We start from the raw sequence: 14,832 nt of genomic DNA on the forward strand, positions 1-14,832 counted from the left end.
TATGGTACAGGGTGTTTGGGTTATAAATTCAAGTTCAGGGCTCTCTGATTGCTTGGGGGTAGGTGGTTGGTTAGTTTTCTTTTGGCCTAAAACTCTTTGCCTTCTAAAACATTACTTTTATTGGACCAGCTACATTTATATTCTACCTTCTCTCTATGTGCCCGTCTCTCCTTTTTCCTTTCTTTACCTGCCTGCTTGCTTGTGTTGATTGGTGTGCTGTCCTGTGAATTGAGACAGAACTGCTTTCCTGAAAGAAGTTAAGCATATGGAAAAAGTTGCCAAGGAAAGGCATTGAAGCATAGAGCGTAAATGGTTTTAAGAGACAGCCAGACACTTTTATAGAGAGATTTGTGATTGAATGACGTAACAGAGATCTGCAGAGATCTGGGGTGGAAATGAACTTAAATGAGTGCTATTCATGGAAAACTGATGCCCTGTCTAATCTAGCATTTCCTTAATTGTCACCATAAGCATACATTTAAAGCTTTATGCTTTAAATTTTAAAAAAGGCAACAGTCTGTTTAAGAATCTATGACACAGGCCATTGTTTTTTTAGATAAGTTCTTAAAAATACACCTCTAAGGTAGCAGAGGCATTGGGTTTTGACACGCAGCACTGGAAACTTAAAATATCTCTTTTGCCATGCTTGATTAAAACATTTTAAATTGAGCTATTTATATTTGTGTTTCCGAATATAACATGTACGCTAATTCCTAAAGCAATAAAGAGCTGACACATGACTAGTGTCCCTGGAGCTGGCAAAGTAAGAAAACATGCTGAACTGTTGGGAGGCAGCCAAAGTTGGATTGCTCAGAACGCATCGAGCTGAGGGACCTTTGGAGGCAAGCTTTCATTTTATCAGGGCATTACAGTAAGAACTGCAAGGTAAGGATTTTAAATCCTAATCTCAGGATTGACTATTGTACTTGATCAGGTTGTACAACTGTTACTGTGTTGTATGGAGTGAGTAGGATAGAAATCACATTGGACTAGTTTTGTGTCTGAGCTGTGCTTTTAGTAACTGTGCTGTCCTAGGTAAGTTACTTCACTTCTCTGAGACTCAGTTTTCTCATCTGTAAAATGGAATGATAGTTCATCTCATAGAGTTGTTTTAAAGAATAATAGTTCAAAGCACCTATTGCTTGATAAATTTCCCACTTTTCTCCATTAGCTTCCACTTCCTAGCTCTGAAATGAGAATAATATCAAATGGTGTCTCAGTGGGATAATTAATTTTGTTGTTTACTTCTGAAAGTAGGACAGGACTTCTTGTGTAGCCATTTCTTCCTTTTGTTGTGTTTTTCATTTTCAGTAGAGACAATGTGTTTCTCTTTTAGTCTGTGAAAGCTTCTGTAAGGTGGGCCATGGTTAGACCCTCACTAACCCATTATATTATATTACAGTAGTAATTTAAACCATAAAATAAGATGCTCTGAATGGGGAAAAAACTTGCAGGTGTGTGAATACAGGAGGTGGGCTGCATCATAAACTCTCTTAGGAAAATGATGAAAGGCCTATGTGCTCATCCTCTCTGGGCTCAATGGAAAATATCTGAGAATTACATTGAATTGTCAGTGCAGGTGTCATTACTCCACAGATCTTCTGTTACCAACACTTCACTGGTGATAACAGAAAAGTGCCTCCTTGCTTTCCTCCTGAGCAATCTCCCTCAATCATAGTAATACTGTCATAGAAAAGAAGACGACACATCCGCTGTCTAAAAGCAACAATTATTGAATACCCATCAAGAGGGAAAAGAGCCTTGTTTCCAAACTCAAATCCAAGTGTATGTTTGGGTAGATTTATGTAAGCACAGATGTTTTACAGGAGCTTGTTGGTTTTTTTCCTAATGCAAATTAATATTTCTGCTCATTCAGTGCATATAACGTATTTTCCTGCATAGATGTAATAGGTATCACAATGGGATATTAATTATGGACACAAGTCAGAGATTCTTGAGCTTAACCAGATGCCATAATAAATTTACAATTTGAGATCAGCAACTGTGAGCAAAGCAGAATGCTCAGATTGAGTGAGACTTGCTCTGATCTCCCAAAGGGGATTGTTCGTTTTTTCTTATTTAGGTTCCTCCAACTTTTAATCTTAACGGCAAAAGAGTACAATTTCATCAAGAAAAACCATTGTTTATTCTGTTCCAGGCTCAATGGTGGGTGCATATGTTTCCCCCTAACAACAGCCATGTGAGTGTAGATAGTATATCCCCATTTCACACGTGGGGGAGAAGAAACACAGTTCAGGCCACAGCTAGTGACAGAACAGTGGGTCTCCTGACTTTGCAGTCTGTGTAAAGTTGATCAGCGAAGTGTCATTTCCTGTGGGAAGACTTTCCAGAACCTCTCCTCTGTTCCCTCTATGAACCTCTGTCATAGCACTGACCCAGTGCTGCCGACAGTATTTGCCAATGTGTCTGCTTCCTTCATGAGACAGTGAGCTCTCCAAATGCTGGGTCCTGGGTCTCATTCCCCATGCACCTTGCAGAGTGCCAGCCATATATTGGATGTGGCTTAATAAATATGGAGGAATATGTGATTTCATGGATGATTGACTGCAACATTTGAAAAGTGAATGATCTGGAAATGTGTGATGTTTGGACTGTAAACGTCACCTCAATTTCAAATTCCAGAATATGTTCATTGAAGTTTAGTGTGGTTAGCTCAGGAGGTTGTGGTATGTTTTTCTCATAGGGAGGAATGTGTGCACCTTGGTGCTAAGGCTGTAGTTTGAGAACTGTAGACTAGCACACAAGGATGGTTTTTGTTGGGCTTAAAGATGGGAATGCTTGTTGGCTGAGTGTAATGAGAGAGAAGATGAGTCTTATAGAAGGCAGTGTGGTTGGAGACTAGGGTCTTCCCACTTTCCATCTCCAATTGGGAGGGAAAGGGGAGGGCATGAGAGGTGTAGGAGTAGGAGAAAGGGAAGCTCATGTTAGAGCTATTCTCTTCAGTAAGTTTGGAGAGAAGAAAATCTTCTGAAGAGCAGGAGAGATGGATTAGAGATGGGAGAAAAAGAGTAAGTTTAGGGCAGACTCTGTGGGAACATGGGGCCTGATACACTAACGGATTAGAGGATTCTTGAGCAGTTTTAGAGGTTCACCTGTGCTTGAAAAATTAAGTTGCCAAACTACAATAATGAGCTTGGTTTTTGACATTTTCCCATATTACATCTTCCCACAGTACTTGAAGTAGAAACAAAAAAAGTAGATAGCAGGGTTTACTTGCGTTGAAGGGATGGACAAGGAGCAAGAAATCTTAAGTTTGTGGGTACTTCTTGATCTGCTTAGAATATTTATTTGCTCACTCTATTTTAAATTATTTGTCACTCCAGCAGTCCATTGATAGGAGTTGTTTTTGGTTCTGGATCATTTTTCTAACCAAAATGCTGCCTCCTAAATTTGGAGCCCCACCTCCTAATAAGAGTTGGTTGACTGTTTCTCTGTGGCTCTAGTGGTAATGGCCTTAGTAGAAACTATAGGGATGAGTTACATCTGTCAAGGGAAGTTCTGACTTAGTGGATGTCTGACATGTGCCAGGCACACACTAGAGATTAAACAGTCAATATACAGTCATGATCCTTGCTCTCATGGAGTTGATACTAGTCAAGAACTGAGGTGAGTCTTCATATAGGGTAAGCCCAGGACGACCTCATATGCTGGGACTAAAATGCATTTATTTAAGTGGGACCAAAATTTTATAGTAAAAATGGGGGGGTTATTTAGAATTTTTATCTAGAAAAAATGAAACAAACTTTGAAAATCAATTCATTCTGACAAAATCTAGCTTTTATTCCAACAACACATTAATTCTTAGAATAATGAGTCAAGTGAGTTTTTTGTCGGTGGTGGTATGATTTTTCAGACATAATAACACTTCATGTTTGACTTTCATAGCATAATCATAAAAGGAGTCATTTTTCCAAAAGTTTTTGAGGACGTCATCAATTTCCCCAAGACCTCTCTTAACCCTTTGATATTGAATTCATTTTCTTTTGATGTGCCACCATCCTTGTTTTTCTTGATTTTTCTCTTCGTCTTTTGCTACCTGGTCTAATGCTGCCAGGTCTTTATTTATCAGTCACTTTTCCTTAGCTCTGAGCGGTTGTCCAGCATCTCTAACAAGGGCTTCATGAAATCCTGCATCGTTGCAAAGGTTGAACATTTATTTGCATTTTTTAAAATAAATTTATTTATTTATATTTTTGGCTGTGTTGGGTCTTTGTTACGGTGCACGGGCTTCTCATTGTCGTGGCTTTTCTTGTGCAGCACAGGCTCTAGGCACACAGGCTTCAGTAGGTGTGACACACGGGCTCAGTAGTTGTGGCTCATGGGCTGTAGAGTGCAGCTCAGTAGTTGGGGCGCACAGGCTTAGTTGCTCCACGGCATGTGGGATTTTCCCGGGCCAGGGCTCGAATCCGTGTCCCGACCTGCATTGGCAGGAGGATTCTTAACCACTGCGCCACCAGGGAAGTCCTTTATTTGCATTTTATTGTAGACATTTGACCAACGAGACACTGACAGAGGAGTAGGTATAGATGCTAGTCAAACTGCAAGGGCTAAGTGGGGACTTACTGGTTTAAGCGGTCATATCATTTGTGAGTATCTTCCTCTTATAACAGGTTGTAATTTCCTGTCTGCTCTGGTGACTGCGGGGCCTGATGAATTCCTATACAGAGTCCTGGAGGAACCTCTGAAGCAGACACCAGGAATGTTAGGCAGAGAGGGACAGGAAGAGTATTCCAGGCCCGGGGTTGGATGTCTCTGTATACATCAGTTACATTAGTTAGATGGTGTGTATCTTTTTGTAGAAGAGGAAACTGAGTCTTTGAGAGATTGCTTCCCTGAGGTGTCACAACTACTAAGTATCAGAACTGAGATTCATAAAAGGTTATTCGACTCAAGTCTGTGTTCTCCCGATGTCCCATGCTGCTCTGCTTGTTTAAATTTGGGGGTTGGTAATATGCCAAGTAGCCTTAGCCAAGGGATGCTTTGTCATCCAATGAATCTTGGCAAAATCTGCTGGCAGGAAGTAAGAAAAGAAGGGATACCTCTCTTAGAGTACCTGCAATGAAGTTTTAAGGGCTTCTTAGGCAGTGGAGATCACAAAGAAAAGTTGAAAGACTGTATTGCATGTCACTCTTCTTAGCTTTAAACTCATCATTCCAAACATGAGTAGATGCACATCTGTGGCAAGCCCTCAGGGAGGTACTATTTCATTATATCTTCTAATATAATGGTGCCTGAGTGTTTAAATGTTAAACTTTTTGTTATAAAGTACTTTTTCATTTCACTTTCATACTACAGCCAGGGCATTTTGTTGATCTTTTTCAAATTATGTGTATAACTAGATCATATGTGTGTGTGTGTGTGTGTGTGTGTGTGTGTGTGTGTGTGTGTATATATATATATTTTTTTTTTTTGGCTTTGTTGGGTCTTCATTGCTGTGCGCGGGCTTTCTCTAGTTGTGGCAAGCGGGGGCTACTCTTCCTTGCAGACTTCTCATTGTGGTGGCTTCTCTTGTTGTGGAGCACAGGCTCTAGGCGCGTGGGCTTCAGTAGTTGTGGCATGAGGGCTTCAGTAGTTGTGGCTCACGGGCTCTAGAGTGCAGGCCCAGTAGTTGTGGCGCATGGGCTTAGTTGCTCCTTGGCATGTGGGATCTTCCCAGACCAGGGACCGAACCTGTGCCCCCTCCATTGGCAGGCGGATTCTCAACCACTGCGCCACCAGGGAAGCCCATAACTAGATCATATTTCGAAGTTTTTCTTTTTAGGGTAGCAAAGTGGACAGTGGTTCTGGTAAGGCTGAGATGACCCACTGGGCTATGGTGAGGGGGAGATAATCACTTTCTGCCTGGCTCTAAATACTCATCTTCAGAATGTTGCTTCTCTTTAACTGGCCCTTTGGTTCCCCACCGATTCCAGAATAAAAGGGAGGCCCGTGCATTTGGCATATGAGAGCCCCTCCAGAGCCTGGCCCTTCTGCCCCTGCCTCATCTTTGTCCTCCTGCAGCCTGCACACCCTACTCTCTGGCTATTCCAACTGCACCGGTGGTTTGTGCCTACAAGCCCTTGCTCATGAGTTTTCCCTGCCTCTAATGCTCTTTATCCCCACCCATTCCAACCTTCTTCCCTTAGGCAGAGAACAGCCTCTTTCAAGACTTAGCTGAAGCCCAACCTTCTCTCTGTGATGCGTATTGACTCCCACTCACAGTTGCAACCAGCTCTTCTCTCCATTGCATGCCCCTCCCTATAGCCATGGTTTTAAATTTTTTATTTTATTTTCCCAACTCATGTCATTATTCTGTATACTCTAGTTGGTCTACTGTTTATTTATTTATTTGGCTGCGCTGAGCCTTAGTTGTGGCATATGGGATCTTCTTTGCGGCATGCGAGTTTTTTTGTTTTTTTTTTGCAGCATGCGGGATCTTTGTTGTGGCATGTGGGATCTAGTTCCCTGACCGGGGATCGAACCCAGGCCCCCTGCACTGGGAGTGCAGAGTTTTAACCACCAGGGAAGTTCCTACTTATGGTAGTTTTTATGGAAGAAGAGACTCTTTAGATTCTCTCCTCCCCATTTTATTTTTAATTTTGAAACAATAACAAACATACAGAAAAGTGTGAGTATAATACAAATGCCCCATTTGGGAGATGTTGCCAAAATAATACCCAGTAACCGTCGAATACTTTAGTATGTGTTATAAAAGATTCTTTTTTTACATAGCTACATTACAATCATCAAAATCAGAAAATTAGTATTAATTTTGATGCAGTACTACCATGTAATACTTGGACCTCCCATTTGTGTGTATGTGTGTAAGTGTGAGTGTATATAAAGGATATAGTTAAGGATCGCATGTTGCATTTTGTTGTCATGTCTCTTTAGTCTTCTTATTCTGAAATAACTCCTCAGTGTTTCCTAGACTTTTATGAACTTGACACTTAGGCTATTAATTTGTAAAAGCTTCTTCAGTTTGGGTTTATCTGATGTTTCCGTAGGAATTAAGTTCTACTCTGTGGCAGGAATGTAGTAGTATTCTGCGTTCTTTTCATTGCATTCTTCCAGGTGGTACACTATTTCAATTTGTCCCACTACTTGATTGAGGACATATCTCCTAGGATTCTCCATTCTTTTTCCCTTTTTAATTAAAAGGTATACTAGGAATATCCTCATCCTATCCTTACCAAACTTTTAATTTGCTTATTTATTCCAGCATAGACTCATGATTTCCTATTTTAGTTATTATTAAATGATCTCTTTCTATCCTTATTTGTTTTGATGCTCAAATTGTCACAGATACGGTCAGTAGGAACCCATCCATACTAGCTTTTGTGTCCCATTGGTATGCCCTAAGCATATGTTGAGCACTGCCTTTTTTCTAGCACAAGGTATTTCCCAGCCCTGGCCCTGGAATGAGGCATTTCTTCCAGGAGCCCTGGTTCCTTCTAGTGGAGAATGGTACTTAGAAGCCAGGATTTGGGCATTAAGTGTGCTTATTATAATTGGGATGTCTATGCCAGGCCCTTCAGTGGCTAGAGCTAGAGAATATATGTATCTGTATGTGTATCTGTAATAATGTACATACATACATTTGTATTTCTTTTATCTCTCTCCATGATTTCACATAGTTACATCTAATTCCAGTTCAGTGTGGTAGGGTTCATTCTTATTTTCTCCCTATTCATATTAGTAACTCTCTTCTCTAATAGTAATAAGCTTGGTTTTCATTATATATTTACTTACTTGATCAGTCTTGATCTATTCCCCTGTGTGTAACCAGTCTCCCTCTTTTGTAGCCCCCCTCCTCTGTGGCTGCCGTCCTCACCCCATTTGAACTCGGACTGTAGGCAAGGCAGTCACTGCTGTCTCCTACTGCCATAGACATCCTTCTCAACTGCTTGAACTCTGCCTGGCCATCCTTCATGGAAGCCCTCCTGTCCACTTAGGCTCTGGCATCCCACACTGGACTGCCTTCCAGATGCTCTTTTTTAATCCTCTTGGGTTCTAATACTACTCTAGTCAACTTGTTTCTACTGACATAGATGCTTTCGTTACCCAGTGCCAGGCCTTTCCCCTACTTATGCACCCTTCTTACCCCTTTTGAGTTCTGACACTCCGAGCCAGGCTACCTCCTGTGTAGACACCCTCCTTATCCTCCTGGAGCCCTGACTTTCCCTTACCAGGGAACCCTCCTCACCCCACTTGGGCTCCAAAACTCTGTGCCAGTTTGTTCCATCGGGGGGATATCGTCCTCTCCATGCTTGTGCTGTGACGTCCTGCTCACGACTACTCTTCTCGCAGGTGGTCACCTTTCTCAACTTGGTCCGCTTCTGCCACCATTGCACCCCATCTCTCTGTCTCTCTCTCTGTCTCTGTCTCTGTCTGTCTCTCTCTCTCTCTCTCTCTCTCTCACACACACACACACACACACACACACACACACACACCCCTCTACCTTGCTTGGGCTCATTTAATGGCTTTGAACTGAACTATTAGCAAGTGAAGTGGGAGAGCTTTTTAAAATTTGTAATGGTTTTCTATTTTAGTACTTAAGACACTGGAGTGGAATCCCATCATATACACACTATTCCAGGTCACTCGTACATGTGTGGGAATGATTATACTGAAAGTCCATTCAGTGGAGTGAGATTAGAAAAGTGAGTCATCTATCTATCCTCTGTTGGACTCAGTTCCTAAGTTCACCTGGAGGGTAAGCAGCTCACCAAGCTGACAGATTTGAACAGAGGCAGTTTTCATTCAATAGGTCCCCCATACTTGGGCCATCTGCTTTGTTTCTATACAAACCAAGTCTGCTGTACATTGGAGTCATCTTAAGGGAATTTTACAGGTGATTTTGACTGTGAGCCATTTGACTCTATGTGCAATCTCTGGGACCTGCCCCTGCACTTCACACAAAGGCTTGTGATAGCCCACGCTAGTGAGGTCATATGTGTAGCAATACTTGAGTGCTGCCTGAGCTCTTCTCAAGTTTAAGAATTTATATTGCCTCACACAAAACAAAAGCCTCTTCATTTGACTGTCAGGTCAGGGAGTAAGGACAGACCCTGGGACAAAGTTACCTGACCTATGATTTGGCAAGAGAAGCTTGGATCAAGGCCGGTGCCTGGGAAGCAGACTTTTCCCATTTTGGCTTTTTCCCATCAAGGCTCTGCTGATTGGGTCATGATAACGCTCATTTTGGTTTAATAATTTGATCCAAAAGCCTACGCTAAAGAAAACACTTGGGGAAGAGTTCCAACCCCCCACCTAAACTATTACTCCTTGTTGTATATGTCTTTTTCCCACGTAGGACTGTGGCCTTCTTGAGTGCAGGGACCCTTTGTGGTTGGGATTTTGGGCCCCAGCCTTGGACTGAGCCCACCACATGTTGATGCTTTGCATTGCAAACTCGAGCAGTTGCATTAAGGTAGCAAGTGGAGCAGGCGCCGTCCTTTAGCCGTCCCGGGAGGAGCAGTGTAATGGAGTGTTTGTTTCCTGTCTCTGGATTGGGAAGTAGTGTTTACTCCATGCTGACAGACAAGTACAAAATGGAGTGGAGGGTCTCCATATCCTCACCTGCACCCTCGCAGGCAGCGTGAAGCTGTTGTGTCCGCACTAATGAAGCAGTACAGGAAACGCCACTGGATAAAGTTCAGCTGTGAACCCTGGCCTCCCAACAGGGGAAAAGAGGGATCCTTTGAAGAAGACAGCTGGGTTTTGGTTTCAAGACCTTAACACTGCCATCACTAGATATTCATCTGTCAGTGCACAGGGGACAACATGTGGGGAACAGTTGTGTCCAGTCAGGCTGAAGGAAGAAAGAGATGGCTGATTTCCAGGGTAACTACAAAACCGCCCATGGCTGAGGGCTCTGCTTAGCGTAGCCAAAAAGAATCGATTTGGTGAGGTCGAGGCTGAGTGTGAGAACCTGGGCACAGTCTGCTGTTGGCTGGGTGGCCGTACCATGTCAACCTCCTGCATCCTCACAGCCCGGCAGGACGCGGAGGTGTGAGGTTCTGGGCCCAAACTATGTTGGTCAGTTGAACCTAGTGGCCAAAACTGCTTCCTATATACCACAGTCCTAAGTTATCAGAGAAGCCAGCCTGTCCCAAGTCACTTGATCAGGACTTCCTAAAATAACTTCAGCTTTTCTCTCATTTACTTGAAGCCATGGTTTCCTTACAAGAAAATATTTTCTCTTCTTGCTTCCCCTCGACCCCTTCCTGCTGGATTTAACTAGTGGTATTTTTTTCTTTCAGGGAAAAAAAAAAGATATTTGTAATCCTTGGTTGAATTTGTTTGCTACCAGTCCTCTAATCTGGGCAGGAGTTTTCTTCTGAGGGGATTTATTGTTCCTTCTATAATGGCTTTTAACTCAGCCGAGGTTTATTTAACAGAATAGGAAGGGAGAAACTTATCTCCTCCCTAATCCCTCTTGAATGTTTACATTACTTTGCCAGGGTAAATGCTGTGTAAAGTGGCAGCAGTCATTTGCTCTGTAATAATCAATATGCAGCTGCCAGAGCTGATTGAAACATATTAACATAAGTGATAATACTGTCATAGAAGTGAAAAGTTAAGTTGCTTATCAGTATATTGTGATAAGCTACTTAAATTTTACAGTAGCATGTGCTGGCTTCAGACAGACGTTAATGACAGAGAACTGTGCGCTTTATCTGTCCTCTCTATTGCCTCTCACTTCATTTATTACCCTCAACGGTACAGCTGGTAATCTGTCCAGGGCGCTGATTTCCCTCTGCTTGGCAGGATGGAGTCAGTGCTCCACTCTATCAGTAACGGATACTGTTAGCACAGCAGGGCAGATGTGAGCAGGTCGGCAGGCGCTTGGGATGACGCTCTTCCCACATGAGTATTTGATATTGCTTTGGAAAAGTTTCTTATGGAGAACAAAGCCATTTAAATTTTAAGTGAAAAAACTTCTTGGGAGTAGGGGTATGTTTCAACAATAATTCTATAGCAACAATGCGCCTTCGTTGTTAGTCTTTGGTTTTGTTTGTTCTATCAACACTGAGCACTGAGGGTCTGCTAGGCTCCATGCTTGGTCCTAGGAAGACAAAGTAAAGAAAGATGTGATCCTTCCTCTTCGTCATGCTCAGTCTGCTGGGAAGACAGACACGCCATTGAGGGCCACATGGTGTGTGGACTGTTCTAACAGGAGTTTGCACGTGACAGGGCAGCACAGAAAAAAGGGAGTTAGGGCATGAGAGGTGGGGATGGGGAGGGGTTGGGGAACTGTTAGGAGGATGAGTAGAAATCAGCTAGACTAGATCATGAAGGTCAGAGGGAGAAAAGTGCCGAGTGTATGCAGTGCAAGCTCTGGCAGGCTTGAGGATGCCTGGACATTCCTCGGAACGTGGCTGCAGTGAGAGGAGTATGTATGTGGGGCTGCAGGGCGAGGACAGCCGGAGACACAGTCAAGGACCTGACAGAGGAGCCTTGAACACTGTCCTAAGAAGTCCCGTAGTGATGGGGCACCACTGCAGGAATTTAATCCAATGTGCCGCTTAGATTCGCACTTTAGAAAGACCATTCTATGAGCCACACAGAGGGTGGAGTAAGGTCAGGACCAGGCTGTCATCAGAGTTAAGGGACATGATGGTCAGAACCCGGTGGAGGGCAGGGTGGGATGCAGAGTTAGAGCTCTTTCTGCAGTAAGTACAGGGAAGGGTGCATGGTAATAGAAGGTTTAATGAGTGGTTACAGGCTCATGGGGCCTTTGGGACACCTTGCACATGGCAGCAGTGGAAGTGCTGTGTGTGTGTGTGTGGCTGTGTGTGTCCAATCATGAGAAACTTGAACAGAAGCTTTCCTGGAAGGGGTGGGTGTGGGGCCTGGGGGGCTATTCAGAGATGGTTCCTGATTGCAGAGTCTGCTTTGAATTTCTTCTCTGTGAACCTGTTCTAGCTCTGAGGCATGGGAATAATTTATAATGGACATTCAATCTTCTGCCTTACACAGGCAATTTTTTAAAATCTCAGAAATAATTAACATTTTACCAGTCTGCGTTTCCAGCACAGCCTACGACAGGAAGGCTCTTCACGATGTAGAGAGAAACCGAAATGTACCATCTTGAATTAGCTCCTGGTTAAAGTTTTTGACCTGCGTACTAATATTCCATGTGTTTCCTCTTCTTCCCCCAGCTATCTCCCCTGGTTCGAAGTATTTTATAAGCTGCTTAACATCTTGGCAGATTACAGGACAAAAGGACAGGTATTTGCCTTTTATTTTATTCTTTTTAACAACTAAACTTTAACTTTCATGCCTTGTATTTCACTAAAACATTTACTAAAAAAGTAATGCATTCCCGTTACAGAAAATTTGGGAAATTCAGAAAGCAGTAGGAAGGAAGAGAAAAATCACTCCTAATACGTGTCCCTCCCCTGCCCCCTCCCCCCCACCAAATAAATATTGCTAGCATTTGGGGATGTTTTCTTCCTTTACTTTTTGAATTAAATAAGTAATAAATAGACCCTTCGCATTCGGAGTTAATAGTCACCATCTTACATTCCCAAGCAGCTCCACAAGTTCATCGTATGTATTAAATAATAATTTTGCTGAGGCACAAATTTGAATTGCTGGGATTTGTGAGTAAAACACTTAACTGGCAGGTGACCTAACCAGCTGTCCCACTTCCCATTTCAGTAGGGCTTTCTTGTGCTTTTACAGTAATTTTTTTAAGGGTCTGAAAATCACTTTAAAAGTTCAGCTCTACCTCACTGTACTTTTGGAAGAAATGGTATGTTGAAGTACCCTCCATGGGCGTCAAGGGGCAACTGGATCTGTATTTAGACTTTTCACGCCCACAGTTTTTAGGTACCGTAATAATAGAAGCATTTCCCCCATGCTAATAAAAACGTTGTAAATCTTTTTCACAGCTGCATACCATGTACCTTGGTTTACTGAGACATTTCCTATTACTGGAAATTTTCATTATTTGGGATTTTTTTTCACTATTATAAGTGTAGCTATTAGCATCTTTGAGCATAAAACATTTTCTTCATTTTGGAATGTTTCCTTAAGAAGAGAATCTCAGATGGGCCATTTTAAGGTTAGTGGACATAAACATTTCAAAAACATTTGCCAAACTGCTTTCCAAAAGAATTGTACTGTTTTCTTAAAAGATAGATACCCTTTACTGGCAATGTACAAGAGTGCCCGGGTCACCATACTCTCACCAGTATCATTTGTTGAATTCATTGTGTTCTTGACAAGTGAACAGTTCTCATTGTTTTAATTGCATTTCTTTGATTATTAGTAAGTTGAATATTTGTCCATATATCTAACTTCTTATATTTTCCTTTTTTGTAAATGGCCTAAGATTTTTAATTAAAGAGATATATTATTATTAACTGTTAGAGAATTTTTTTCATCATATTTTCTACAGAACATTAGTTCTAAGAAATGCTCCACTCAAAAAGGGTTACCAGGGCTTCCCTGGTGGCACAGTGGTTGAGAGTCCGCCTGCCAATGCAGGGGACACGGGTTCGTGCCCCGGTCAGGGAAGATCCCACCTGCCGTGGAGCGGCTGGGCCCGTGAGCCATGGCCGCTGAGCCTGCGCGTCCGGAGCCTGTGCTCCGCAATGGGAGAGGCCACAACAGTGAGAGGCCTGCGCACCGCAAAAAAAAAAAAAAAAAAAGGGTTACTATAGTTGAGTGATATTGGGTCAGGGAAAGGGAAAGCTGTGTCTCATCTTTGTCTCCTTAAGATTCATGTAATATAGGCTCTGAAAAATCCTACAGTGGAGAAATCTGTGTCACCCAAATATTCCCAACTTATTTGGCCCCATATGCTTTTAATTCCATGACAAGTATTAACATTCTGAGATGCCAGTGTTTCCTGGAACACACTTTGGGAAATGCTAATTTTGGAGAAAAGGTGGAAATTGTGTGAATAATGGATAAATCTTTAAGTTAGATTGACTTACTGGCAAATGTATTCCAGAGACCACAGTAAATGGGAGGAATAACTAATAGAAATGGCTCCCTAGATCACTACACTCACTCTGAAAGGATGCTTAGATATCAGGGAATTCTGTCCTAAAAGAAGTGATGTACTCTTTGATGAATGAGTTAAGAGGCCACCTTGGGTCTGTTCATTGATTGCTGATTCACAGTTCACTTTTGTCAAACATTCAGTTTTTCATTCAAAATGAAAAGAGGTCTTTAGTAAATAAAATTATATAGCATGTAGGCTCTTAACAGTCTTAGAATCGGAAGTTAACTCACATTTTTTTCCTCCCATATATAAGCTCCAGTCAGTTAAAAAAAAAAAAAAACTTACTAGACTTTGGAAAACATGTCTTGGGATACAGGAAAGATTGGGTAGGTACAAACTATGCATAGGAGAGATAGGATTATTACCCTGTAAAATTGGTGTATCCATCCTCTGCGCTGTTGCCCCAGATAAGGACCCTGCCTGTTGGAGTGTTAAAGACTGAGATTAGTGATGTGTTTTAGTGAAGTCTGTTTCCCTTATACAAAGGATTCTTTTTATTAAATTTCTTCTGGTTAAAGGAATTATGACACACATGATAGGTAGTCTGCCTACAACTGGCTTAATTGTTTGCAAGGTGTGGGTTATCAGATTAGAACATGAGGAAAGAGCTTTCATTAAAAAAAACAGAATCCCTTCCCCAAGTCCAGAAGTCATTGGGAAAGTTGGGCAGGGTAGGTAGGCTTCAGCTGGAGGTGTGGGGAGTGACCATGATGGCTCAGCATGGAGTGCCTGAGCCTAAGCTACATTATGAGAGTGTCTGTTTAATTCACTGACACAACAGGGTTATCAGGCCCTGAGTAGGGCAA

General features: G+C 42.3%; 1 protein-coding gene across 4 annotated transcripts in view; it reads left to right on the forward strand.

Annotated features, from left to right (window-relative positions):
- Nucleotides 1-14,832, forward strand: part of DENND1A (DENN domain containing 1A) — a 541,897-nt gene that overhangs the window by 246,888 nt on the left and 280,177 nt on the right. For all 4 annotated transcript variants that reach the window (XM_060154381.1, XM_060154382.1, XM_060154383.1 and 1 more), the window contains one exon: nt 12,171-12,240. In XM_060154381.1, coding sequence (XP_060010364.1) covers nt 12,171-12,240 — 70 coding nt within the window. The remainder of the gene's footprint in view (nt 1-12,170; nt 12,241-14,832) is intronic.

The sequence above is a fragment of the Lagenorhynchus albirostris genome, chromosome 7, assembly GCF_949774975.1.
Source record: "Lagenorhynchus albirostris chromosome 7, mLagAlb1.1, whole genome shotgun sequence".
NCBI classification, from domain to species: domain Eukaryota; kingdom Metazoa; phylum Chordata; class Mammalia; order Artiodactyla; family Delphinidae; genus Lagenorhynchus; species Lagenorhynchus albirostris.